At 49.3% G+C, this 27,550-nt stretch overlaps 1 protein-coding gene across 5 annotated transcripts in view; it reads right to left on the reverse strand.

The window, feature by feature from the left end:
- LOC140384726 (protein kinase C-binding protein NELL1-like) overlaps positions 1–27,550 on the reverse strand; it is a 1,091,429-nt gene that overhangs the window by 944,681 nt on the left and 119,198 nt on the right. For all 5 annotated transcript variants that reach the window (XM_072466691.1, XM_072466689.1, XM_072466693.1 and 2 more), the window contains exon 6: positions 9,130–9,202. In XM_072466691.1, coding sequence (XP_072322792.1) covers positions 9,130–9,202 — 73 coding nt within the window. The remainder of the gene's footprint in view (positions 1–9,129; positions 9,203–27,550) is intronic.

Genomic DNA, 27,550 nt, shown 5'->3' on the forward strand with positions numbered 1-27,550 from the left:
TGAGTCTCTCTCTTTGTCCTCAAGTGCTTCCTGGAAAGAGCAGCTGTGGGGGCAGCACTGGCCTGGGTAAGGTGGTAGATTTCCTTCCCTGAAGGACATTAGTGAACCAAATGGATTGTTAACATGCATAGTTTCATGGTCACCATGACTGAGTCTAGTTTGAATTCCACCAGCTTCCATGGTGAGATTTGAATCCATGCCCTCAGAGCATTAACTCAAGCCTTTAGATTATTAGTCCAGTGACACCCCAACATCTCCTCCTTCATTTTGTGCTGACACTCTACTCCCACACTCCCCGCTCCCACGGCACAGCGGCACAGTGGATAGCACTGCTGCCTTACAGCTCCAGGGACCCGAGTTTGATTCCAACCTCGGGTGACTGTCTGTGTGGAGTTTCTACATTCTCCCCGTGTGTGCGTGGGTTTCCTCCGGGTGCTCCGGTTTCCTCCCACAGTCCAAAGATGTGCAGGTTAGGTGGATTGGCCATGATAAATTGCTCCGAAGTGTCCAAACGTTAGGTGGGGTTAGGGGGTTACGGGAATTGGGCAGGGTATTAAGACTGGCTGGGGTGCTTTTTCGGAAGGTCAATGCACACTCGATGGACTGAATGGCCTCCTTCTGCACTGTAGCGATTCTATGCTTCAAGCCGGTTCCTCTTTCCCCACTCCTCAGCTCATGCTGGTGCTTGTCCCACCCTTTGTTAGTGCTGGTCTTCTTCACCACTTCCCGTAACAGCCTCCCCGAACAGGCGCCGTAATGTGGCGACGAGGGGCTTTTCACAGTAACTTCATTTGAAGCCGACTTGTGACAATAAGTGATTTTAATTTTTCATTTCATTTTCACTCTGCCCCCCAGCCACTCCTCAGTGCATTCTGGCATACTCACACCCCATCCCTCAGTTAATGTTGCAACTCTTCGTGCTCCCCCCATCAAAGCGCCGTGCTGAATTTCTGCCTCCCCACAAAATGACTCCTGCTCCCCACCCTCTCCCATTCCCTGTCAGCCAATTCCGTTCCAACCCCGTTCTGTCTCCCCCCTCCTTTCCGCTCCTCAATTGACATTTATTTTTCCAGTCCGTTCCCTCTGAGCGTCCCACCCAAGCCTTGTTGCTAGTGGCAACAATCTTGAAAAATGAGCAACGGTAGCTGGAAGTTCTCATTCTTCCAAGAACGTGCATCTAAAGTGTGCAGGAAGCAGAAATGCTTCCTCCAGCAGAAAGGCTCGTGACAGCTACAGCCAAGGGAAATAAGTCAATCAGTCCAATGCACGACAATCTCACAGCACTTCTGGTATGTTGAGTAACCCCTAAAAACTGTTGATTGACAGGCACTTGTTTATGAATGGGTAACAGAATTGTCAAACTATAGAATCTCTACAGTGTAGAAGGAGCCCATTCGGCCCATCGAGTCTGCACCGACCCTCTGAAGGAACACTCTACCGAGGCCCACACCTCCACCTTATCCCCGTAACCCCACCTAAGCTTTTGGACACCAAGGGGCAATTTATCACGGCCAAACCTGCTAACCTGCACGTCTTTGGATTGTGGGAGGAAACCGGAGCACCCGGAGGAAACCCACGCACAGACGGGGAGAAAATACAAACGCCACACAGACAGTCACCCGAGGTCGGAATCGAACCCAGGTCCCAGTCGCTGTCAGGCAGCAGGTTTGGCCACTGTGCCACTCTGCCGCCCATGAACCAAAGTAATTATGGCAAAAGCTCTGCTTCTGCCCTATGGTTCAAGGAACAGGGGGCGGGATTCTCCGTTTTAGCGGCAGAGTGTTGACGCCGTCGTAAACGCCGGAGCGTTTTACGATGGCGTCATCTGGCCGCTAGGAGCAGCGATCCTGCGCCGCACAGGGGGCCAGCACGGCATGGAGCGGCTCCAGCTGCCGATACGGATGCCAGCACTGCCGGCGTGGGTCCGCGCATTGCCTTCTCCGCGCGGCCCCTGGGCAACACGGCGGAGCCAACAGGGACCCAGCACAGCGGATCATAGGCACCCCCCGCCCGGGATTAGCCCGCCTGCCAATAGGTAGGCCCCGATCGTGGGCCTGGCCACCGTGGAGGCCCCCCCCCCCCCCCCCCCACCCCCGGTGTCGGATCCCCCTCCCCCACACCAGGACGGCCCCCGCAGCCAGAACGCCGAGGTCCCACCGGGTAGGAACACACGCGAACGACGCCGGCTGGTCTCGGCTGAACTCAGCGGGCATTCGGCCCATCGAGCATAGAGTATCGGCGGGGGGGGGGGGGGCATGTTGAGCCGCCCCCGACCGCGCTGGCGGAGTGGCATCGCGGGATTCGCGCCCCCCCCCCCCCCTGGTCATTCTCCGACCCGGCGCGGGTTCCGACAATCCTGCCCAGGACTTCCCTGGAGCAAAAATTCATGTCATGTGGAAATACTATGCTCTGCTTTTCACATGCAGGCACTTTGATGAGCAATGGGAAAATACGCTCAGCGGTCTCTGGTTCAATTGACTCGGGGACAAGGAAAGAACGGACAGTCTCATTCCTCTCCTGGGACCCAATCTAACAACTTGCTATTTTTCTCCAAACCGCACTGTCTGTCAAATTCCCTTCATAGTCACTGCTTCATTTGGTGGCAACGTGTTTCCAGGTAAACTGTGCAGGAGCATGGTCCGCTATTGCTCCAATGCACGTCCACCTCATCAATTCTCTTCATTATTTTTAACTTTGACTTCTGTTCACGGCGCCGAGGCCCCAGGTTCGATCCGGGCCCCGGGTCACTGTCCGTGTGGAGTTTGCCTCGCCCCCACAACCCAAAGATGTGCAGGTTAAGTGGATTGGCCACGCTAAATTGCACCTTCATTGGAAAAAAATGAATTGGGTACTCTAATTTTTTTTTAAACCTTGACTTTTGTATCTTTTCAAATGATTTTTGTAATTTGCAGTTAAAATAGCCACTGTAAAATTAATGATCTACTTCATTAGGTTCATGAGGGCAGCACGGTAGCATAGTGGTTAGCGCTGTGGCTTCACAGCTCCAGGGTCCCAGGTTCGATTCCCGGCTTGGGTCACTGTCTGTGTGGAGTCTGCACGTCCTCCCCGTGTGTGCGTGGGTTTCCTCCGGGTGCTCCGGTTTCCTCCCACAGTCCAAAGACGTGCAGGTTAGGTGGATTGGCCATGATAAATTGCCCTTAGTGTCCAAAAAGGGTTATTGGGTAACGGGGATAGGATGGAAGTGAGGGCTTAGGTGGGTCGGTGCAGACTCGATGGGCCAAATGGCCTCTTTCTGCACTGTATGTTCTATTACAACAGTGGCCAGTGTTATGAAGTTGTGCTATACAGGATATTAATGTGTCATTTCATTTGCTGGACAATATATATTGAACTTTGTGAAAATAACATCACGTGCTAAACAAAGGAGACTAGCCCACAGCAGTTACTACATTGCATTTGTGAAGGCCACAAGTCACTTTATGGAGATACAGAGGGTGGGATTTTACACCCGTTCCAGCCAGCGGGATCTTGCTGTCCCGCCGACCCACCCACCTTGGGTTCCCCGGCAGCAGAGGGTGTGAGCAACGGAAAACCCTGTTTGCAGCAGTGGGACTGGAAGTTACCATGGACAGCCACTGCCGCAAAACACAGGGGGCGTGGGAGAGGAGGGGAGGAGGGAATCCTGCCCAGAGTCTGCAGAGCTCTCAGAGACACGGGCCAAAATAAGTCCCAGATTGAAACTAGCGGGAGGTCAGGTGGCCCAGTTCTTGGGTATACTGAAGTTCAACCAACGGACAGAGGCTCTCACGGGGAGAGTTGGATCTCACCAATGCTCTGTAGTCAACACCCTCCAAACCCACAACCATCTAGAAGGACAAGAACAGCAGATACGTGGGCACCTAATCACCTGATTGTTCCCCAAGCCACTCACCATCCTGACTTGGAAATATATCGCCATTCCTTCACTGTCGCTGGGTCAAAATCCTGGAACTCCCTCCCGAACAGCACTGTGGGTCTGCCTATACCTCAGAGACTGCAGCGGCTCAAGGAGGCAGGTCACCATCACCTTCTCAAGGCCAGCTCAGATGGGTAATAAATGCTGGCTTATCCAGCGAAGTCCACGCCCCATGAATGAATTTTTTAAAAAACAGCATAAACCCTTTCTCTCTCTCGCTCCCTCTCTGAAATCTATATCAAGAAAGCTGAGCTCAGTTGGTGGTTTTGAAAACCCGCCAGAAGACCTCATTGCTGCAAACCAAGAGTTCTTCAAGGAGGATCCCAACACAACATCACTATCTTCAGGAGAAAAGAGGATCAACTAGCCATGACTGCAGAGCCACTGCTTCAGTGAGACACCAAAGCAGCAGCAGTCACCGTGGAAAGTGATTCTCTAGCTGTGAACAAGCAATTGGACAATTGGCAAATAATATTTCTGCTTTTACCTTGTCTTTATTTGGATAAGTTTTAGTGTCTGACGCACTGAAGTTTGATTTCAGTGTGTGCATTCCTGGGGAAGTTACGTGTGCATTTTTGCACGGGCGAGAAGTTGGACAAAGCCGTACATTTTAAAACTTATCCTTAATAATTTATGTATCTTTTCCCAAGTGAGGTTTTGTCAGAAAACTTACTTATTTGTCAACTCAACAAATCTGGCTGGCTTAATTCTTACAATGAGCTACAAAGTTAAGTACATAATGAATGAGCAATATCAAGCGGACCAGGAGTGCGATCAAGAGAGGAATTGGCTCACCCCTCTGAGCTGATCGTAACTCTCAACTTCAACAGTAATTAACAATTTGTATAGCTCTTGAGGATTGGAAGGTGACATATAAATGCAAGGTTTTTTTTTTTCTTTCATTATCTTTGCAGCTCAGCTTGCGTCTGGTCCTGCAGGCACTACCACTGATGTCATGAGAACTTGGTGATCTGTACAAAACAATCCAGGTTATTCACGTAATGTTTGGAACTGCAATGATCTGGCATTTAAGTTTTTCAAGAAGATGGGCAGAGTGACCAATCCTTTTTAAAATGTACCATCTTGAAGCTGATAATTAAATGCACTCGGTGGGCCATACTGCTGAACGAAAGGACAGCCTTCAGAGCAACGAATATGGTGACAGACCCAGGGGCACGATATGCAATGGTTAGTTGGACCCTAGAAATGTGTGTGCAGGACCCAACGATAGACTAGTCCAGCTCCAGATCAGAGGCCAAATGAGGAATGGCGGAAGAACTAAACACATTTATGGAGCAGATTTACAGGGGGGAGGGAGGGTGGGCTAGATCCATGGAGGTTCAGCCACTCAAGTGGGAAGGAGTTCTCCTTCTTCTCACATGGTCACAAAGCCTACTCCCGCATTGACTTCTTTATGCTATTATTCCCCAGCTTATCACTGTCTTCAGTGCCTTCCAGAATGTGGAGGGTGAGACGGTGCTTCCAGGGGTGGTAAGGGCGGAATACTCCACAATAGTCAGCGCGGACCACATTACATGGATATGAGATTGAACCCGGGCTGGGCCCAGCGCCCCGCAATAGAGGCTGGACACAGCCCTCCTCATCGACAAGGCGTTCTGCGTAGGAATGTCACAAGCCAGTGACAGGTATATAACCTGCAACCAGAATGGGGAGGTCTCACCCTCCACATTCTGGGAGGCACTGAAGACAGTGATAAGGTGGGAAATAGTAGCATTAAGGGCCCTCAGGGACAGGAAGGAAAGGACAGCTAGGCAGTAGCTGAGCAACTCCATATTGGAGGTGGACCGATGATACTTCAAGGCTTTGGACGGGGAACTACTGGCAGAGAGGAAGGAGTTACAAATGGAATTTGACCTGCCCTCCACAGGGAAAGCGGTGAACTAACTCTGCCAGACACGGGGGAGCTTTTATGAACATGGAGACAAGGCCAACCGCCTACTGGCCCACTAGCTGAGGAAGCAGGCTTGCACGAGGGAGATAGCACAGGTAAGGAATGGTAACGGTAGGCTAGTCACAGTGTCAAATATGATCCACGAGGCCTTCACAACTTTCTACTGGGTCTGTACACCTCGGAGTGCCTCGAGGGGGGCTCGAAGATGAAACAGTACCTCAACTGGGCATACCAGCAGTGGGAGAGGAACAGAAACAGGGACTGGAAGTATCAATAGGGCTGGGGGGGGTGCTGTTATTTGCCCCGGCAATCGAGCCACCGGCTGTCACCCTCAGATCAGCGAAGGTGTGGAGAGGCATCCAGAGGGAAGACAGCGAGCACAGAGTTTCACTCTATGCGGATGACCTGCTCCTCTACATCTCCAGACCCCCAGACAGCATGGGAAAGATAACTGAACTCCTAAGGGAGTTCGGAGCATCCTCGGGTTACAAACTTAACCTGAGCAAGAGCAAAATCTTCCCCATGAGCTCCCGGGTGAAGAGCTGGGGACTCTGCCGTTCAACCTGACCAGAGCAAGTTCCGAAAAGCTGGAGATCCGGATAGCCGACAACTGGACACGGATGCATAAATGGAACACCTCGAGCTGAGTGGAGGAGGTGAAGACAGACCCAAGGGGGTGAGACCCGCTCCCACTGTCTCTGGCAGGAACAGTGAAGGCAATGAAAATGAAGGTGCTGCCAAGGTTCCTCTTCATATTCAGATCCCTCCTGATCTTCATCTCCAAAGCCTTCTTCACCAAGCTGAATGAGTTAATCATGATGTTTGTGTGGGCAGGAAAAAAAAAACGAATCCGCAAAAGTATCTTCCAAAGAAGGCGGAGTATGGAAGGCCAGGCACTGCTAAACCACCTACTCTACCACTGGGCAGCGAATGCAGAAAGAGTGTGGGGATGGCTGGGTGTACGCGAGATGGAATGGGCAGACGGAGAAGACCTCCAGTATTGGGACAATCCCTCTAAGCACTGTCCACGGCCCCACTCCCATCACCCCCCCCCCCCCGTCAAATACTCGAGGAGCCCAGTGGTAGTGGCCACTAAGGACCTCAAACCAGCTCAGGCACCATTTCAAACTTGGTGACTGCCTGCCGTGGCCCCCATCTGCAGAAACCATAAATTCACCCCGGCAAAAATAGATACTTTCAAAACGTGGAGGCAGGAGGAAGGGATGTTGACGGTAAGGGACATGTACGTAGAGGGTAGAGAATCGATCCTGGGGGAACTGACAGAGAAGCTCAAAAGGGACATCGCTCCGATATCTACAATTGCGGGACTTCCTCTGCAAGGAGACCGCAATGTCCAGCTACCTGGATACACCCTATTGGACAAACTACTGGCAGCAGACGAATCAGGGGACGGTAAATGCGGCAACATGTACGGGCAAATATTGGAAGGGATAAGGGCCCCGCTGGACAAGATGGATAAAAGGGGAGGACTCTGGATTGAGGCACTACATAGGGGAACGCCACCTCCTCCTGCACAGGGCTGAGCCGAACGCAGCTAATGGTGGTGCACAGGGCACCTGACCAGGACACGCATGAGCAAGTTCTTCCCGGAGGTGGAGGATAAATGTGAACGGTGCCAGGGAGATCCAGCCAACCGCACCCACATGTCCTGGTCCTGCCCCAAGCTTGTCGAGCTCTACACCAGCTCTTTCGAGACCATGTCCAGGGTTTTGGGAGTGAGAGTGGAGCCATGCCCGCTAGTAATAATAATAATCGCTCATTGTCGCAAGTAGGCTTCAATGAAGTTACTGTGAAAAGCCCCTAGTCGCCACATTCCGGCTGGTACGGGAATTGAACCCGTGCTGCTGGCATTGTTCTGCATTACAAGCCAGCTGTTTAGCCCACTGTGCTATACCAGCCCGTCTAGCGCCGGTCTTTGGGGTGTTGGAACAGCCAGAACTTTTTATGGGGAGACGGGCAGGTGCCCCAGCCTTTGCCTCCCTGATTGCCCACTGGAGAATCCTGCTCGTGTGGAGATCAGCAGCACCACCCAAGGCAGCGGACTGGCTGTCCGACTTAGCAAGAATTCCTCAAATTGGAAATAAAATGATCCCCATCAGGGGATCAGGAGAAGGATTCAACAACACATGGAGGCAATTTGCCAACCTCTTCGGGGGCCTGTTTGTGACCAGCAACTAGGGGAGAGGCAGCATGGAGAGGGGGGGAGGGGGCAAGAAGGAGGGGGAAGGTGGGGGTTGGGGTGAGGTACAGGGGAAAAGGAGGGGGGGGGGAGCACAGGGGAAATACACACTGCAGAGGGGTTGCGGGAGGCCACGAGCAGTGCTACAGAAGCAGACCCCATCAAAAGAAGGGCAAGTCCTCCGGGTGAAGCCTCACCACCCTCGGTGGGCCTTGTCCTCGTGCACAGCATACTGGAACCTTCCGCGTCCCCCTCCCCGCCCCCCAACCCCCAGGGGGGACAACAGAGTGGGGTGACCCCGGATCATAGAGCCACCAGGCCGGTGGAATGATCCACCAACATAGACCACACCTGCAAAATGTACAGCACAGGTACAGCTTAACCGCAGCTGGGTTAGGGGCGAAGGAAGGAACATATTCGATGTTTCAGGTACTTGAATCATATTTCTGGTATGTTTATTACAATGGTGCAGCTTGTTCATATATTACGGTAGCTATGTTACAGCTGTGTGTATTTGGTTTGTACCATCAATCTGCTTTTCTCTTTGTTCCCTTCTCTGTTTAGCACAGGGCTAAATCGCTGGCTTTGAAAGCAGACCAAGGCAGGCCAGCAGCACGATTCAATTCCCGTACCAGCCTCCCCGAACAGGCGCCGGAATGTGGCGACTAGGGGCTTTTCACAGTAACTTCATTTGAAGCCTACTTGTGACAATAAGCGATTTTCGTTTCATTTTCATTTCTTCTCCGTTCGAAAAAGAATTGAAAATCTTCAATAAAAACTCAAAAAAAGAAAACAGAATTCAGAACGCGATGATCGGGCAGCGTTTGAGATGCAATATGGTCAGAAATAAAACATCGGAGACTGAAGCTATCAGTGGGTATTTCTATCCAACATACTCAGCACACAGCAAGAAACCTCAGTCGGGAAAAAACAACAAAAAAAGTCTGAAAAGACAGAATCCCAATTTAATAATTACTCTTTTTATCAGGACATGTGACTTGAAATTGTTTTTCCTGCACTCAGGTCTCCGCAACGTTCAGTCGGTAATGTGTTGTGACTGACAGGTATTATTATTGCAGAAGGAACATACTAGGTACTTACTGCGATTAAGATTCGGGCACTGCATTATATATCCATTAGGTATCAAGATGATTTTGACATCTTGCAAAATGCCCTAAAAAAAAACACAAAAGGAAAGGGGGAAATGAGCATCAGTCACAGCGAGACACAAATTTTGAACATTAGTATTCATGTGGCTGGAATCACTCACAAATGGCTGGAACAGTTTCTGACAGTAAGAACAGTCAGGCATTTCAGGAATACATTTTGGCTCACAGTATGACATCCATGCCGACCACAGTGTGCTTGCCTAAGTCAGACAACAGTAATTAGTTGCTCCAACCTCATGGAGAACCTTTGTCAAGTTATGAAACAGCACTCATTGCAAGGTTCCAACTTCCGGTCTCCTTTGTTAACGCATAAAACTAGTTAGCAGGCTTCCTTGTCAAATTTCAATCAGATTCGGGACATTGGTGTTTCATTACGGTGTGCCTGTGGGTCCCAAGTTCGATTCCTGGCTTGGGTCACTGTCTGTGCGGAGTTTGCAAGTTCTCCCCGTGTCTACGTCGGTTTTCTCTGGGTGCTCCGTTTTCCTCCCCCATGTCCCGAAAGACATGGGCCGGGATACTCCGGTATCCGGCGGGCGGGTCGTACCGGCGCCAAAGAATGGCCTGGACCACTCCGGCGTCGGGCCGCCCGGAAGGTGCGGAGGATGGGGGCTAGGCCGGCGCTGGAGTGTTTGGCACCGCGCCAACCGGCGCCGAAGGGCCTCCGCCGGCTGGCGCGATTTGGCGCATGCGCAGGAGCGCCAGCGTGTTCCCAGAACCGCTGCCGTGATTCCTGCGCATGCGCAGGGTGTTTCTTCTCCGCCCCGGCCATGGAGGAGCTTCACACAGGCCAGCGGGGAGGGAAAGAGTGCCCCCCACGGCACAGGCCTGCCCACACATCGGTGGGCCCCGAGGACTCTGCAGGCCGCCCTCAGAGCCAGGTCCGGCCGGTACAGACCTTGTGTAATTCACGCCGGCGGGACTGACCGAAAACAGGCGGCCGCTCGGCCCATCGGGGACGGGAGAATCGCCGGGGGGGGGGGGCCCTGCCTATGGCCCCGACTGGCGCGGCGCGATCCCCGCCCATGGCAAAAAGCCGGTGCTGGAGAATTCGGCAGCCGGCATCGGAGTGGCGGGGTGGGATTCACGCTGCCCCCTGGTGATTCTCCGACCCGGCGGGGGGTTGGAGAATCCCGCCCATGCTGTTAGGTAATTTGGACATTCTGTGTACCCGAACAGGCACCAGAATCTGGCGACTAGGGGCTTTTCACAGTAACTTCATTGAAGTGTTAATGTAAGCCTACTTGTAACACTAAAGTTTATTGTTATTCCTGTAACAAAGCCAGAACGCAATCATTGTGCCAAATGCAAGATGAAAATTCGATCATGTTAATGATTCAGTCACTAGTTGAGAAACTTTGGCAGATCTATTCATTCATTCATAAAGGTGGGCAGGCTATCGGGCAGCACCCCGGCACAGTGGTTAGCACAGTTGCTTCACGGCGCCAGGGTCCCAGGTTCGATTCCCGGCTTGGGTCACTGTCTGTGCGGAGTCTGCACGTTCTCCCCGTGTCTGCGTGAGTTTCCTCCGGGTGCTCCGGTTTCCTCCCACAAGTCCCAAAAGGCATGCTGGCAGGTGAATTGGACATTCTGAATTCTCTCGCAGTGTACCCGAACAGGTGCCGGAATGTGCCAACTAGGGGCTTTTCACAGTAACTTCAGTAATGTAAGCCTATTTGTGACAATAAAGATTATTATTATATTGCCAAATACTATTCCTATCTGTACAATTAATATCAGCGGTTATCAGTCACGTTTAAGTGGATACTATTCCAGATGTTTGATATGGATAATGAAGACAGATTTTCTTGAAGATGTTTTCAAAAATAAAATCCATTCTATTTATTTCTGCTGCACCTTGCAAATCAAGATTAGCATCAACCAGGCCAGAGAAATCGAACAGAAACGACTTGCTCAGCAAAAGCTGGCTAAACCAAATTACAATCCTTTGCGGATTCAATTCCCAGAAAACCTTATTACCAGATGCCGAATGGAAAAACTGTAAAGCTCAACTTAACAACGCTTTGGGGCAAGGAGGAAAGAAGAAGGAATATTATTCCACTGAGCAACCACTCTGCAGCACACGGCAGGCAACATGGCCTGAGAAGCCACAGGAGATGCAGCATTTGTCAGGTTGCAAATTCGAGCGAGAGCGAGAAATAAGCGAGAAGTAAGGCAACTCAAATCCTGTAAGTTACATCCGCAGTCCCCAAAACAGCGACTGAAGAATGCGAGAATGATATCCAATATGAGAATCTTTTTTTTAAAAACGCCAAAGTTAAATTGTCATACTTTTACATAAACTGCAATCTTCAGATGCATGAATAGCCAGAGTCAGGAAGAACTCTGATATTTTAATTATTGAAGTTCTGCAGCATATTTCACTTCAAGACATAAGCTGAAGTCAGCAACTTTGAACGGAGTTGTGTAACAGCTGTGAGGATTCATGAGTATTCTAAAGGTCAAAAGTAAACTGGAACACCACGGGCGAGATTCTCCGACCCCCCGCCGGGTCGGAGAATCGGCAGGGGCTGGCGTGAATCCCGCCCCCGCCGGTTGCCGAATTCTCCAGCACCGGATATTCTGCGAGGCGGGAATCGCGCCGCGCCGGTCGGCAAGCCCCCCCCCCCCCGGCGATTCTCCGGCCCGCGATGGGCCGAAGTCCCGCTGGTAGAATGCCAGTCCCGCCGGCAAGAAACAAACAACCTCTCTTCCCGGCGGGACGAGGCGGCGCAGGCGGGCTCCGGGGTCCTGGGGGTGGGGGGGGGGGGCGCGGGGCGATCTGGCCCCGGGGTGTGCCGCCACGGTGGCCTGGCCCGCAATCAGGGCCCACGGATCTGCGGGCGGGCTTGTGCCGTGGGAGCATTCTTTCCCCTCCGCCTCGGTCACAGTCTTCACCATGGCTGACGCGGAAGAGACGCCCCCCCCGCGCATGCGCGGGGATGACGTCAGCGGCCGCTGGCGCTCCAGCGCATGCGCGGACTTCCGCCGCCCGGCGAAGTCCTTTTGGCCCCGGCTGGCGTGGCGCCAAAGGCCTTTCCCGCCGGTCGGCGGCGCACCAACCACTCCGGTGCGGGGCTAGCCCCTCACGGTGAGGGCTTGGCCCCTAAAGGTGCGGAGAAAACCAATCAGATGACCAGGGGCTGGTTTAGCACAAGGCTAAATCGCTGGCTTTTAAAGCAGACCAAGGCAGGCCAGCAGCACGGTTCAATTCCCGTACCTGCCTCCCTGAACAGGCGCTGGAATGTGGCGACTAGGGGCTTTTCACAGTAACTTCATTTGAAGCCCACTTGCGACAAAAAGCAATTTTCATTTTTCATTTCAGATGTGGGAGATCCTAAAACAAAGGCAGATTCTGGCCAGAGCAGTGAGTCACCTTCCTGCAACACAAAGGGCAGTGTGTGTGGACAGAGGCAGCAAGGTTCACCAACGCAGCCTTGCCTGTTGTCCAATTAATAATAATCTTTATTATTGTCACAAGTGGGCTTACCTTAACGCTGCAATGAAGTTACTGTGAAAATCCCCTAGTCGCCACACTCCGGCACCTGTTCAGGTACACAGAGGGAGAATTCAGAATGTCCAATTCACCTAACAAGCATCCTCTGACAGTCCTCATCGCTATCCGCAATTCCACCAACCTTTCTGTCGTCCACAAACTTACGAATCAGACCAGTTACATTTTCCTCCAAATCATTTATGTATACTACGAACAGCAAAGGTCCCAGCACTGATCCCTGTGGAACACCCTCCAATCAGAGAAGCACCCTTCCATTGCTACTCTCTGCCTTCTATGACCTAGCCAGTTCTGTATCCATCTTGCCAGCTCACCTCTGATCCTATGTGACTTCACCTTTTGTATCAGTCTGCCATGAGGGACCTTGTCAAAGGCCTTACTGAAGTCCATATAGACAACATCCACTACCCTACCTGCATCAATCATCTTTGTGACCTCCTCGAAAAACTCTGTCAAGTTAGTGAGACACAACCTCTCCTTCACAAAACCATGCTGACTGTCGCTAATACGACCACTTGCTTCCAAATGGGAGTAGATCCTGTCTCGAAGAATTCTCTCCAGTAATTTCCCTACCGCTGACGTAAGACTCACCGGCCTGTAGTTCCCTGGATTATCCTTGCTGCCCTTCTTAAACAAAGGAACAACATTGGCTATTCTCCAATAGGAGGGGGTGGTGAGAGGGGCCCCAGATTTGTTTACTAGGAAGAAGGTTCCAGATGTCCACACCTGTAGACAATGGTAAAGCATTTTTTACACCCAGATTATTGCTCCCGGGTCAGGTGCGTAGAAATGGAAGATTTCCAAGATCGGTGACCCCGACCTTTAGAAATGGCTGCCCGCAGTTCTGATTTTTGTCCTGCATGAGGAGGTGGGCTAGATTAAAAGTCAGGCCCGCTGCCCCCACAAGTGTGGAGGCTGGCGGGTGTGGAGGAGACCTGGGCGGAGGGCCTGACACTGTGCTCCACCATTTTATGGAATTTAAGAAAGGAAAGATCAAAATGAAAAACAGTCCTCCGTCCTTCACCCCTCACCCTCGCCCTAGCCCAATCCATGCCAACCTATGCCATCTCATGCTCATCATGCAACCCCCTACACAGCCCCTCATGTCTCTATGCAAGCCAATGCCCCTCTACCCACTCCCCCATGGACCCTTATACCCTCTGTACCAACCCATGCTTTTCTACCTACACACATGTCCCCTCTATGCCTATGCCAAACCTTGTCCTCCCCCCCTCTTCCTAATAGTCCTAATAGCCCTTGAAAGTTCCTCTGCCAATTTAGTATTAGCATGCCAACCCATGTTTCCCACCCTTTGCTCTTAGCCTCCCCCACCCCCCAACCCCCATGCCAGCTCACATACTTTCCCGCCATGGGAAAACCCAAGGGCCATGCTGACAGAAATTGAAATTATGTGTCCAGTCATGATGTCGCCATCTTAAGAAAAAGAACACTCAAACTGATTTAAAAAAAACAAAATACCTTCAAATAGCCTCTTAAGAAAAATAATTATTTTATTTTGGAACCACTTGGAACTGTTAGTTAAACCCAGCATCCCACTGTAATAATTGTTTGTCCTTATTTATTTGCTGCCATTCTCTTATTTTCCCTTTCTTTTATTTCTGCTGTTACATTTTTGATCCACGGATGTTTAATGGACCTGAGACTTTAAGGCAAAGCAGCCTGCACCTTTAATTCAAACAGGAAGATCCAGAAGGCTGCGGCGTTTTAGACTGACATCCGTGATGACTTGGAATGATTGATGCGGCTATGACCAATGAATGGGTCTAAAACGTGGTGCTCTGCCGGGTAATGGGTGGTGATTGGATCTGTTCCCACTGAAACAGTTCAGAGACTTGAAGAGCTTTCAGTTTTGCTTTGGCAGCTCAGGGAGAAGACCTCTTTTTTGCCCACTCTGTCTTCTCCACAATTCACCGGCTAATTTTCACGAAAAGGTCACTGTGGGAGCCAACTCTCTGCAGAAAAGGCTGATAAGAACATAAGAACATAAGAACTGGAAGTAGGAGTAGGCCATCTGGCCCCTCGAGCCTGCTCCACCATTCAATGAGATCATGGCTGATCTTTTGTGGACTCAGCTCCACTTTCCGGCCACCATAACCCTTAATCCCTTTATTCTTCAAAAAACTATCTATCTTTATCTTAAAAACATTTAATGAAGGAGCCTCTATTGCTTCACTGGGCAAGGAATTCCATAGATTCACAACCCTTTGGGTGAAGAAGTTCCTCCTAAACTCAGTCCTAAATCTACTTCCCCTTATTTTGAGGCTATGCCCCCTAGTTCTGCTTTCACCCGCCAGTGGAAATAACCTGCCCGCATCTATCCTATCTATTCCCTTCATAATTTTATATGTTTCTATAAGATCCCCCCCTCATCCTTCTAAATTCCAACGAGTACAGTCCCAGTCTACTCAACCTCTCCTCGTAATCCAGCCCCTTCAGCTCTGGGATTAGCCTAGTGAATCTCCTCTGCATACTCTCCAGTGCCAGTACGTCCTTTCTCAAGTAAGGAGACCAAAACTGAACACAATACTCCAGGTGTGGCCTCACTAACACCTTATACAATTGCAGCATAACCTCCCTAGTCTTAAACTCCATCCCTCGAGCAATGGAGGACAAAATTCCATTCGCCTTCTTAATCACCTGTTGCACCTGTAAACCAACTTTTTGCGACTCATGCACTAGCACACCCAGGTCTCTCTGCACAGCAGATATTTAATATTTAATCATTTAAATAATAATCCCTTTTGCTGTTATTCCTACCAAAATGGATAAGCTCACATTTGTCAACATTGTATTCCATCTGCCAGACCCTAGCCCATTCACTTAGCCTATCCAAATCCCTCTGCAGACTTCCAGTATCCTCTGCACTTTTTGCTTTACCACTTATCTTAGTGTCATCTGCAAACTTGGACACATTGCCCTTGGTCCCCAACTCCAAATCATCTATGTAAATTGTGAACAGTTGTGGGGCCAACACTGATCCCTGAGGGACACCACTAGCTACTGATTGCCAACCAGAGAAACATCCATTAATCCCCACTCTTTGCTTTCTATTAATTAACCAATCCTCTAGCCATGCTGCTACTTTCCCCTTAATGCCATGCATCTTTATCTTATGCAGCAACCTTTTGTGTGGCACCTTGTCAAAGGCTTTCTGGAAATCCAGATATACCACATCCATTGGCTCCCCGTTATCTACCGCACTGGTAATGCCCTCAAAAAATTCCACTAAATTAGTTAGGCACGACCTGCCCTTTATGAACCCATGCTGCGTCTGCCCAATGGGACAATTTCCATCCAGATGCCTCGCTATTTCTTCCTTGATGATAGATTCCAGCATCTTCCCTACTACCGAAGTTAAGCTCACTGGCCTATAATTACCCGCTTTCTGCCTACCTCCTTTTTTAAACAGTGGTGTCACGTTTACTAATTTCCAATCCGCCGGGACCACCCCAGAGTCTGGTGAATTTTGGTAAATTATCACTAGTGCATTTGCAATTTCCCTAGCCATCACGTTTAGCACTCTGGGATGCATTCCATCAGGGCCATCTCTGATGCAAGCAGAGACCAGAATCCGACACTCTATCTGCCAAACAGGCTGGTGTGAGTCCTGGAAATGCTGTGAGTAAGATATTATTAACTGCAAGGAGGGTCATTACAGGCTGTAAATCAGAGACTTTAATCTACACTCATACTGCGAAGAATATGGACTAAATAACTCATCATCAGACAGACCTCAATCATTTGACCTCAATCCTTATTAGTTTTACCCTTTTCCACATCTCTGTGTTTATCTGTATTGTGTGTGTGGGTAGACAGTGATTTAAATGGAAAGCTGCTTCCATAAAATATGCATGTGCAAACTCTGGTCCAACTTTAGTTCCACCTCTGTAAAAATAGAAAATGCTTTTTTCAGGACAGGAGTTAGTATTTTGGGCCATATCTGCTATTTTTTTCATGATGGCATGACAAAAATCTGGCCTTGTTCTGCAAGTCTCGCAGGGAGGTATTTGGAATGTCAGCTTTTATAAATGGTTATTCTTCAAACTGTCTATTTAATTCCAAGATAGAATGGATTTGGGTCCAGAGGTTAGCTAATTACCATTTCTGCCTGGAAACAAGGCCCATGTGATTCACAGTGTCATGAAAATAGGCTTTGGGGTGAGCGAGAGAGAGAGAGAGATGGAGAGAGAGAGAGAGAGAATGAGAGAGAGAATAAGAGAGAGACAGAGAATCAGAGAAAACAGGAAATAGAAGCAGCTGGTCCTACAGTCAAAATGCAGACCCCATTAATCACATTGCAGAACGCAGATAGGGCCTATGCACAGATTAAAGAAATGGAGTTTATGAAGATTTAAAGGAGGCTGGAAGATTCACCTAACCTGGGCTAGAGAGAAGGAATCACCAATGTACACCACACAGTGAAAATTAGTTCAGGGATTACAAGTTATCCTCTAGAAAAGGAAAAAGGAAGCAGGTCATCGAGAGCTGAAAATAGCTTTGGACCGGTTCCAGGAGAATAAAGTGTTCACATCAGGGACAGAATAAATTATAACCATGGCATGGGAAGTTGGCCATGTAAAAAAGAGGAATTTTCCGTCTGCTGCTGAGATGAGAAGTTGCCAACCAAATAGTGTTTAGACAAGTTTGCTTTTAGTTGTTTGTTACAGTAAGTCTTGAATCTTGAAATCTTGATGAACAATCCTTTCGATCATTCACTGGAAGTCAATACCTTTTTGTAAAATTATCGGTCTCCGTAGAGATCATAACATTTGCAAAGGTCTTTGAGCTTATTTTCCCATCTCCTCAGTAATCAGAGCAGAACTCTCAAAATTAAACTAAAAACAGCAGGGCTGAAAACTAAAGTACAAACAGATGCAGGGCAGGGCTGAAAATGAAACTCAAAGCCTACCCAGACCTTCCCATGAGTAATATTACAGCCTGCCTAGCCATTAACCACTTAATCACAATTTTAGTCGACATGTAATCTGGATACCTTAACCTAAGTTATTTTAATAACATTCCCGCAACAGACACATAAAACAACTTATTTTGATCAAAATTTCCTACAGTCATCACACAATCCAGTCAGTCCCATTTCCCCGCTCAAACCCCATTGCCCTGTCACGTGGGGAGGGCAATAAATCATAGAATCATGGAATTTACAGTGCAGAAGGTGGCCATTTGGCCCATCGAGTCTGCACCTGCCCTTGGAAAGAGAACCCCACTTAAGTCCACGCCTCCATCCTATCCCCGTAGCGCCATAACCCAATAACCCCACCAAACCTTTAGAAAAGGGGATGGCTAATCGGCAGGGTGGGGGGTTCGGGAAGCCCCCTGATCCGGCTGATAACTTGAAATGTGAGAGGCCTGAACGGGCCGGTCAAGAGGGCCCGTGTGTTCGCGCACCTGAAGGGACTGAAGGCAGATGTGGTTATGCTCCAGGAGACGCATTTGAGGGTGGCAAATCAGGTGAGGCTGAGAAAGGGGTGGGTAGGGCAGATTTTCCACTCGGGGTTCGACGCAAGAATCGAGGGGTGGTGATCTTGGTGGGGAAGCGGGTGTCGTTTGACGCGCTGACCATCGTGGCAGACAATGGAGGTAGGTATGTGATGGTGAGTGGTCAGCTGCAGGGGGTGTGGGTGGTATTAGTGAATGTATACGCCCCGAATTGGGACGATGCCGGATTTATGCGGCGCATGTTGGGCCGGATTCCGGACCTGGAGGCAGGGAGCTTGATAATGGGGGGGGGACTTCAACACGGTACTGGATCCAGCATAGCACCGCTCCAGGTCCAGGACAGGTAAGAGGCCAGCGGCGGCAAAGGTGCTGAGGGGGTTTGTGGACCAGATGGGAGGAGTGGACCCATGGAGGTTTGTCAGGCCAGGGGCCAGGGAATTTTCTTTTTTTTCCCACGTCCATAAAGCCTACTCCCGGATAGACTTCTTCGTTATGAGCACGGCACGAATCCCGAGGGTGGAGGACACGGAGTATTCGGCCATAGCCATCTCAGAGCATGCCCCGCACTGGGTGGGGCTCGAGCTAGGTGAGGAGAGGGACCAGCGCCTGCTGTGGCGCCTGGAGGTGGGTTTGCTGGCGGATGAGGAGGTGAGCAGGCGGATGCGGGGCATAGAAAGCTATCTAGAGGCTAACGATAATGGGGAGGTGCAGGTGGGGGTGGTCTGGGAGGCGCTGAAGGCGGTGATTAGGGGAGAGCTAATCTCCACTAGGGCCCACAAGGAGAAGAAGAAGAGGAGAGAGAGGGAGAGATTGGTGGGGGAGATTTTAAGGGTGGATAGGAGGTATGCAGAGGTCTCCAAGGAGGGACTACTCAAGGAGTGACGAAGCCTCCAGGGCGAGTTCGACCTGTTGACCACCAAGAAAGCAGAGGTGCAGTGGAGGAAAGCGCAAGGGGCGGTGTATGAGTACGGGGAGAAGGCTAGCCGGATGTTGGCACACCAGCTTTGGAAGTGGGAGGCAGCAAGGGAGATTGGGGGAGTTAGGGATAAAGGGAGGAACACGGTGCGGAGTGCGGTGGGAATAAATGAGGTATTTAGAGACTTTTATGAGGGGCTGTATAGGTCTGAGCCCCCGACGGAGAAGGGGGGTATGCGTCGATTTTTGGATCGGCTAAGGTTTGGTGGGGGAGGAGCAGGTGGCTGGGCTTGGGGCACCGGTAGTTTACGAAGCTAAGGTGGGGAACACCCGGGTTAAGCCGAGCTGGGGGTCAGCACTATTTGGGGTATCGGACGAGCCGGGAGTGCAGGGGGCGAAAGAGGCCGGTATTCTGGCCTTCGCGTTCCTGATAGCCCGGCGGAGGATTCTGCTACAGTGGAAGGATGTGAGGCCCCCGAGCGTGGAAGCCTGGATCAGCGACATGGCAGGGTTCATTACATTGGAGTGGGTAAAATTTGCTTTGAGAGGGTCTGTGCAAGGGTTCTTCAGGCGGTGGCAACCGTTCCTAGACTTTCTAGTGGAGCGTTAGGAGGTGGTCAGCAGCAGCAGCAACCCAGAGGGGGGAGGGGAAGAGGAGGTGTACTTTGTGTTTTCTACTGTGTTTATTATTGCTTAATGGGGGGTTTGGATATTAGGGGAATTCGTGATGTAGTTGTAAGATGTTTATTTATGTGTTCTTTGTTTTTCTTTTTTCTGTAAGGGAGGGGGGTTTGTTGAAAATATGTTAAAATTTGAATTAAAATATTTCTTTTAAAAAACGGTGCTAACCACTGTGCTACTATGCTGCCCGAATCCTGCCTTAATCTATTGGCATCTTTATAATTTTATGCTTCTGTACAGTGACACCAGTAGACAAACCTGGACGTGTGGCTCTCCATCACATCAAGCTGTTCATCAATAGCAAATAGTTGAGGTACCAGTACAACAGATGATAATTTCTGAGTAATGAAATTCTCCGCGTGTTCAAACAACAGGCTCGATGCTGAAACCTGCCAAAGGTGTGTCCCATTATGATCCTTTCTACATTGCCTCGGGCCTTGTGCTTTGACTCTTCTCCAGGACAGATTCTTGGACCCCCGGGAGCCTCTCCTGCCATCTCTTGGCCTTCCTAATAATGCTGGCACCATCGGCTGCAATATGGTGAAGGGGTTCTGGGAGCTGCCAAGCAACAGGCATCCACAGGGATCATTTCATTCATGAATGGAGCTATCTGTCCGGCCACAAGTATTAAACCCAGGAAATGTTGTCACACGTGTGAAGGAAACGCTCACCTTGTTGCTGAGCGCTTTCCTGGGGAAAATTGATGAAAACATTGCCCTTGGCGAGCAATGATCTGGTGGAAGTTGGGCAGTGTGACAAAGATCTTTTATCTGGTTGGAACATGCAGCATAGAAATTCAACACCGCTATGGGCCTGATTAAATATAAACAAGAAAACAAAGACACACAAAATAAATTTGCTATTTATAATTGAACTGAGTTCATTCCTTCAATGTGACCCTCTTGGCCAATGTAATTGACATTGTTTGGGCCAAATGCTGAACATGGATGTTTTGAATTACGGATGAATCATTCGTTATTGTGTGTCCTGGTGCTTTGCAAAAGAAGCTCCCCATGTTTAGCCTTGTGCATTTCTATTTTCACAATAATGTGGTTCTCCTTTCTCATCACTCCCTTCATCAACAATACTGCCCCAATCTCCCACAACAATCACACAACTCTCTCCACTCTCCTGTTCGATCAGGCTTTCAGTTCTATCATACATGACATCGGCTCTCTGGTCTAGAGGTTTGCTATGGGCCTATATACCTGAGTAATGATAATGCGCACTGGTTGGCACTTTATTGTGACTAGCTTCAGACTATCTGACTTGTATTTCACTTCACTTCCATACCTGGCAGCTCCTTTGTCTGGAATTACAGTTAATCTTTGTTCTTTTCCTTCTCTCTTTCTCTCCCCCACCCCGCCCAAGTATATCATTCTCACTTCATCACTCTTCTCCTGTCAGGAGCATGTTTCATTTTTCCCTCTCCACTTTACGTTCTCTAGCTTTCCTTTCCTCCTGTCTGTTGTACATTCCACATTCCTATTCTTTCGATCAAGCTGGTCTACATTTAGTTGTATATGTGTGTAGATTTCGCTGGATGGCAACATGGGCGGCCTCGCTCCCTCCCTGCCAGGTGCAACATCACTTGTCCTTTGACGGAGGCACCCCGCTGGTGCTTATTCATGCAGATGCCACCCTAAGACATTGTTCTCGGCTATTTTCAGTGTCATTTCGCCGTCGCCTTCCACTGTGCTATCGACTGAATCGTCAATAACCGAGCATTGCGTCGGGTACGACTGCGTTCCAGCAAAACCAGTAGCAGACCTCACACATTTGACGTGACCTGCAGAAGAAAAGAACTCATGATATCAAACGCATGGTTTAGGCTTCACTGAGGACGTGGTGGCGTTTGTGGTATTGGCGCTGGACCAGGCTAGTAATCCCCAGACTAGTAATTTGGAGGCTCAGATGAATGCTCTGGGGTCCTGGGTTTGAATCCCACCATGGCAGATGGCGAAATTTGAATTCAGTAAAAGCTTGGCATTAAAAAGTCCAACCTATATCGTGAAACCACTTTTGTGAAGACTCATCTGGTTCACTAATGTCCCTGAGGGAAGGAAATCTGCCATCCTTACCTAGTCTGGCCTACATGTGGCTCCAGATCCACAGCAGTTGCACAGCAAGGTGGTTGACTCTGAAATGCCTCCAAAAATGGGCAATAAATGTTGACCCGGCCAGTGACACCACCTCCAATGAATAAAAGAAAGAAGAGGATGTATGCGGAAAATGTTGGGCAATACAGGAAGATTCCAAGTGGACTACATAATGGTGAGACCAAGATACAGGAATAGTGTTAAAAACCAACGCAGACTTAGATGATAATCTTGTGCAAGTGGATAACCGTTCACCAGCGAAGGGGAATCAAGGAGGAAAATGCAGACAACAGTGGAACTTGGAGAGGTTGGAAGAGGTAAATTGTTAAATGAAGTAAACACAGCAGTAGTTAGTAAAGACAAGGGCATGGCCAAGACAGATGAACACTGGGAACAGATTAAAGAATGAGTGCGGGGAGGACGGACAAACAGCATCGGGCTTTTAAGAGGAAAGAGGATCACAAAATTATGGATTAAGCTTCGCAATGTTGCAAAAGGCGGAAGAACATCAACACTGCAGAGGGCAAGCCAAAATACAGATAGGTGAAGAACGAGTTGAGAAGCGAAACAGAAAATGCAGGAAAACAATGATTAAAAGAGCAGAGTGATGCACTCGAAGGATTGGATTGACCAGGAAGGATAAACCTCATGAATGCAAATGCATAGGAGACTCAATGTGAAGGACGGAAAGCAACAGCAATCAAGAATAAGGAGGGTGTTTTATTTTATAAACCTTGATGAAATAAGAAAAAGATATTGAAGAACTCTGCAAAGAAATGTAAAACCTATAATGATTGAGCGAGAAGAGGAAATGGTCGACATAGATTTCACTAGTTAGGTAAGAGCAGGAGTAAAAGTGATAAAATCTGGAACAGTAGATAAAATAACTCCAGGGTTGATTAAAAACATGGGAGAAAAGTTATTTTTCTCGCAAAAATTCTTTTTATTGATTTCGGAAAGAGAAAAGGAGCAGGGAAACAAAGGACAATGCAGGACCATAATGCAACTTCCCCCAATAAACAAACAAACAAAGACTATACCAAAAAAAACCAATGGAATTAACACATCAATAGTTAACTCTTAAAGAACCAAATGGTCGCTCACGATGTGAGCAAACAAAACCACGGCCTCGGAAATAGCGGTAAACACTAGATGCAGGCAAATTAAATTTGGCTGCAAGCTCGTTGAAGCTGGCAAAGTTCCCATCCACAAACGGGTCAGCAAAACATTTGAGTCGCCTCTTCCTCCACAAGGCGAATGTCGAGTCAAGCATGAAGGCCGAGAATAAGTGGTTATTACAAATAGGACCTAATAGCGAAGGAGTGAAAAGTTTATAATGCTGACAAAATTATTTCCATATTTTTAAAGTGGAAATCGCAACGGGATTTGACGTGTATTTGGAGGGGGGAAAAGGGTAGCGGGGCACAAAATAAGGCAGGAAGTGAGGATGAACAGCAGGAGAACGCTTCCAGAAGACACCAGTTTAAACTTGGACCATGACACCATGTTAAAATTGCTGAATATTGGCCGCTCGATGATAGTACAGTAGATTAGGAAGAGCCACGCCACCAACCAATCTCCCTCTTTGAAGAATCGCTCTACGGCTCCGATCTTGCCCCGACACCCGATTCCTCGCCCCATCGGTGAACGCATTCTGGAAATCCAGGGGATGGAGAATCCCGCCCATCATACCATCAACACAGGGTTAGGGATATGAAATAGGAGGTCCTCAGCATATAAGGACACACGGTGCTCTCCAGCTCGAAGGATAACCTGTAGCAATGTGGATGGCTTTAAGGCTATTGACAGGGGTCTATTGCCTGGGCAGAGAGTAATGCAGACAGAGGACCCTCTAGACGGGTTTACTTGGATAAAAGGAAGTAGTGGTTTACAGAGTTAGTTTGCACCCTCGCGGCAGGGGACGTATAAAGAAGGCAAATCCATGAAGTAAGTTTTGGGCCAAATCCAAATTGACCGAAAATTGCAAACAGATAGTCCCACTCCAACCAGTCAAACGGCCCAAATTAAAGTCTGCTTAACGGCACGTTTAGCGGGGTGGTCTGCAGCGGCAAGAAATGCCCCACTATCCAATGACACCTTGCCGCTTTTTGGGCCTCGGAGAGTTTCACCCCACCGAGGCCGCACGTGGAGGGGCAGGAAAGGCTCCTCGCAGATCAGGGTTCCATTTTAGAAGGCTGCCCCAATCATCCTCCACCACACACCCCCCCCCCTACCCCCACCCACCCCACCACCTTCAGGCACCACCCACCCCCCCCACCCACCCCTGCCCCCATTCTTTGTCCCCCCCACAACGCACAACTTTTGGAAGCCCCCGGGATTCCCTGCTCACTTCCCCTCGACCAGGCAAGTCCCCTCCGGGCCCAACCCAGGCAGCGTCAACTTGGTACCTGGGCACCCTGGCAGAGTCATTCCTGGCACCCTGGCAGAGTCATTACTGGCACACTAGCCGAAGCACGCCGGGCTGAATCGCGCCTACGATCTTCTCCGTTAAGTGAAATACAGAGACGGGCAGGGTAAATCATCCCAAAGTAATTCCTTTCTTGTGCATCATTTACTTTTTTTAAAATTTAGAGTACCTAATTCATTTGATCCAATTAAGGGGCAATTTAGTGTGGCCAATCCACAGTGTAGCCTGCACAGCTTTGGGTTGTGAGAGCGAAACCCTCGCAGACACGGGGAGAATGTGCAAACTCCACTCGGACAGTGACCCAGGGCCGGGATCAAACCTGAGATCTCGGTGCCGTGAGTCAGCAGTGCTGTACATCGTGGACTTGATGTTGTTGAATGCTACACGCCTCCTTGCCCAGTCTGCACTCATGGTCTCGGTAGATCCTGATTGAGAGGCCGTGGTAAGTAACGTCATGGTGCTCCTATGCCCACTGAAAAACAAGCTCCTCAGCTCTGTAGTGATGGAACTGGGCTACAATGGCTCACAGGGGGTCACGATGGTGAGGTTTCGGCCGGAGACACAGTGGGCTCGGTCTAGCTGCAGGAGATTAGGGAATGGACCTTCGGCCATCACCTTTCTGAATAATTCTGACATAGACTCTGTTGGGGCTCAGCCTTCAGTCTCTTCTGGTGTTAGAACAACAATGCGTAAGTTTTGTCTTCTTGACCAGTTTTCCAGACGGTCGATTTTGCCCCTCAACGACACGTTCTCCTTAATCACCGCAGTCAGCCTGGACTACAGGGTACTGATTCTGCAGCTACACTCCGAAAGGGCCACCTTTATGTTGGTAAGGGTGCTGTCATGAGAGTGGACAGCCAAACGACTAGTGCTGAGTGGCATGTGAGAGTACCTTTAAGACATGGATTTTTAAGCAATGTACCTTTAAGAAAACAGTGATGCCAGAGAGTGGGTGGAGCTGAGGTCAGGTCAGCCATTTTGCAGTTTAGTTTTGCAGTTTGAAAAAGCAGCTTGTGTGTGTCAGTGTGTTTCTAGAGAGTTGCAGTTTAAAAAGAGCTGGTGTGTGTCTGTGTTTGCAGTGAGCTGGATCTCTGCCATGTTAGACTATCTCTGGATCATTTGGGTGATTTAAACTCATAATAGTCAAGCCTTTAACCTGATGTGATTCTGTTTAAAGGTGTTAAGTCTCTTGGAAGTTTGAAGGAACATTTTGAGGAATGATTTACTGTTGCAATATTTTCTGAGTTATCTTTGAAGTAAGGGGTATTAAGAGATCCAATGTTTATTTAAGATGTTAAGTTGAGTTCATGGAATAAACATTGTTTTGTGTTTAAAAACCCACGTGTCCATAATTGTAATCCCACTCCTAGGGAACAAGCCGTGTGCTAGGAAAAGCAACAAATAGATTAAAGGGGGAGGTTGGTTGAACTCCATGATACATTTTGAGGTTCTGAACATGCCTCGCCCATAACACTGAGGGAGGACCGAATAGGATCCAACGATTCTTCTAACACATTTTTCAACTTCAGAGCCGAACTTCGTGAGGATTTGTTGAGCTCAGTGACCAGAATTTCGCTTAGAGTTGTGGGGACGAACTTAACGTCAATGTTTACGAAGCTGTGTGAGGATGCCTACTTATCAAGAGAGTGGTCAATGGACTTCATGCAGACTATAATGAACACCCTAAGAAAGAAGCTATGTTGAAGAACTGACTTTCGTACAATTAGTCTGATTCAACATGACCTTTGATGCATGGCTGGAGTTATAAGAAAGAGAATGGGTGAGAGGACATAGAACTACGGTGGAGATAACCAGTTTGGATTCCAAGGAGGAAGAGGTATGAGAAAAGCAAATGGTATTCCAAGATTAATGAGTGAATGTAGTTTAGGATTTGGCAGGAATTATGCCCTCTAACCTCTGAGGTTCCAGGAATAGTAACTGGGGTGGGGAAAGGGTACCCCAAAGATTCACTGGGCAACCATCCATGCACCCCACCCCCCGGACCTCCCTCCCCCCTCCCACCCCGGATGTTCCCAGGTGAGGATTACATGGAGATTGTCCAGGACGTTCAAACTTCCATTGGCCAATTGTCCTGTACTGGGAACCACCGGAAAGTACAATTAAAATTGGAAACTTTGGATGGTTCCGACTATCTTACAATAATAGTTACCCAAGAAAAATTAGAAGAATTTAAACCACTTCTAACTCCCAGGTATGAATCTTATTCCACACCCCTCCTCCGCAATGCCCAAAGTGACTCCCGGAGCCCCCAATGAACTCCTCATGACCTCACCCCCCCCCCCTGACCAATTCCCCAAACCCCACTCCTCCACTGACCACCCGACCCCCTGACTGCCGATCCAAACCCTCGAAACACCTGTCTACCATCCAACCAACCCACTCCCTACTTCCACCTCCCTAACCACCTGACCTCTACCCTGACGGCCCTCCCCCATCCATAGCGCCAACCTCCTAACCAGCCACAATTGACCCCTGACCACCCCTCCCCTAACCGTCCCCCTAACTAACTGACACCACCCCCCCATGTGCCACCAAATGACCTCCCACCCCCCCAACTGACCCCCCCCCGACCAAACTCCCAACTCCGAATAACCCTCCTCACTGACCACTCAAACTCCCTCTCTGACCAGCCCTCCCACCCTGCCACTGACCAACGAGCCCAGCCCCAACCGACCCCCACCACTGGTCATCCGACCCCCAACCACCACTGACTAACCAATCCACTTCCAATCAGCCCCCACAGCACAAATATCTCCCCTCACGCCACTGATTAAGGTCAACAGCACAGTCCAGAAAATGTGGACCATTTCCCATACCTTGGGAGACCCCTTTTGATGAAGGCAGACATAAACAACAAAGTTCATCATTGCTTCCAACATGTCAGCTCTTCAGCCTTCAGTGAACGTAGGAAAAGAATATTCGAGGACTAGGATCTCAAACAGGAGATCAAGGACCTGGTTTAACAGGTAACAGCGAACTCCCTGTCTGCAAGTACCTCAGAATGTCGGCCTGGACAGCCGACAGCAGGTACGTCAGTACCACCACTCGCACCTTCGCAAGATCCTCCAAACCCAGGAACAAGAAAAGCATTCTAACAGCAGAATATCCTCCCAAGGCAACTTGCCTCATATCAAGGTGCTAATCACACAAAACCGGCTCCGCTGATGGGAGCTGTTGTTTCTATGCCTGACATCAGACTCCCAAAGCAACTGGATCTCTG

The sequence above is a fragment of the Scyliorhinus torazame genome, chromosome 10, assembly GCF_047496885.1.
Source record: "Scyliorhinus torazame isolate Kashiwa2021f chromosome 10, sScyTor2.1, whole genome shotgun sequence".
Taxonomy (NCBI): domain Eukaryota; kingdom Metazoa; phylum Chordata; class Chondrichthyes; order Carcharhiniformes; family Scyliorhinidae; genus Scyliorhinus; species Scyliorhinus torazame.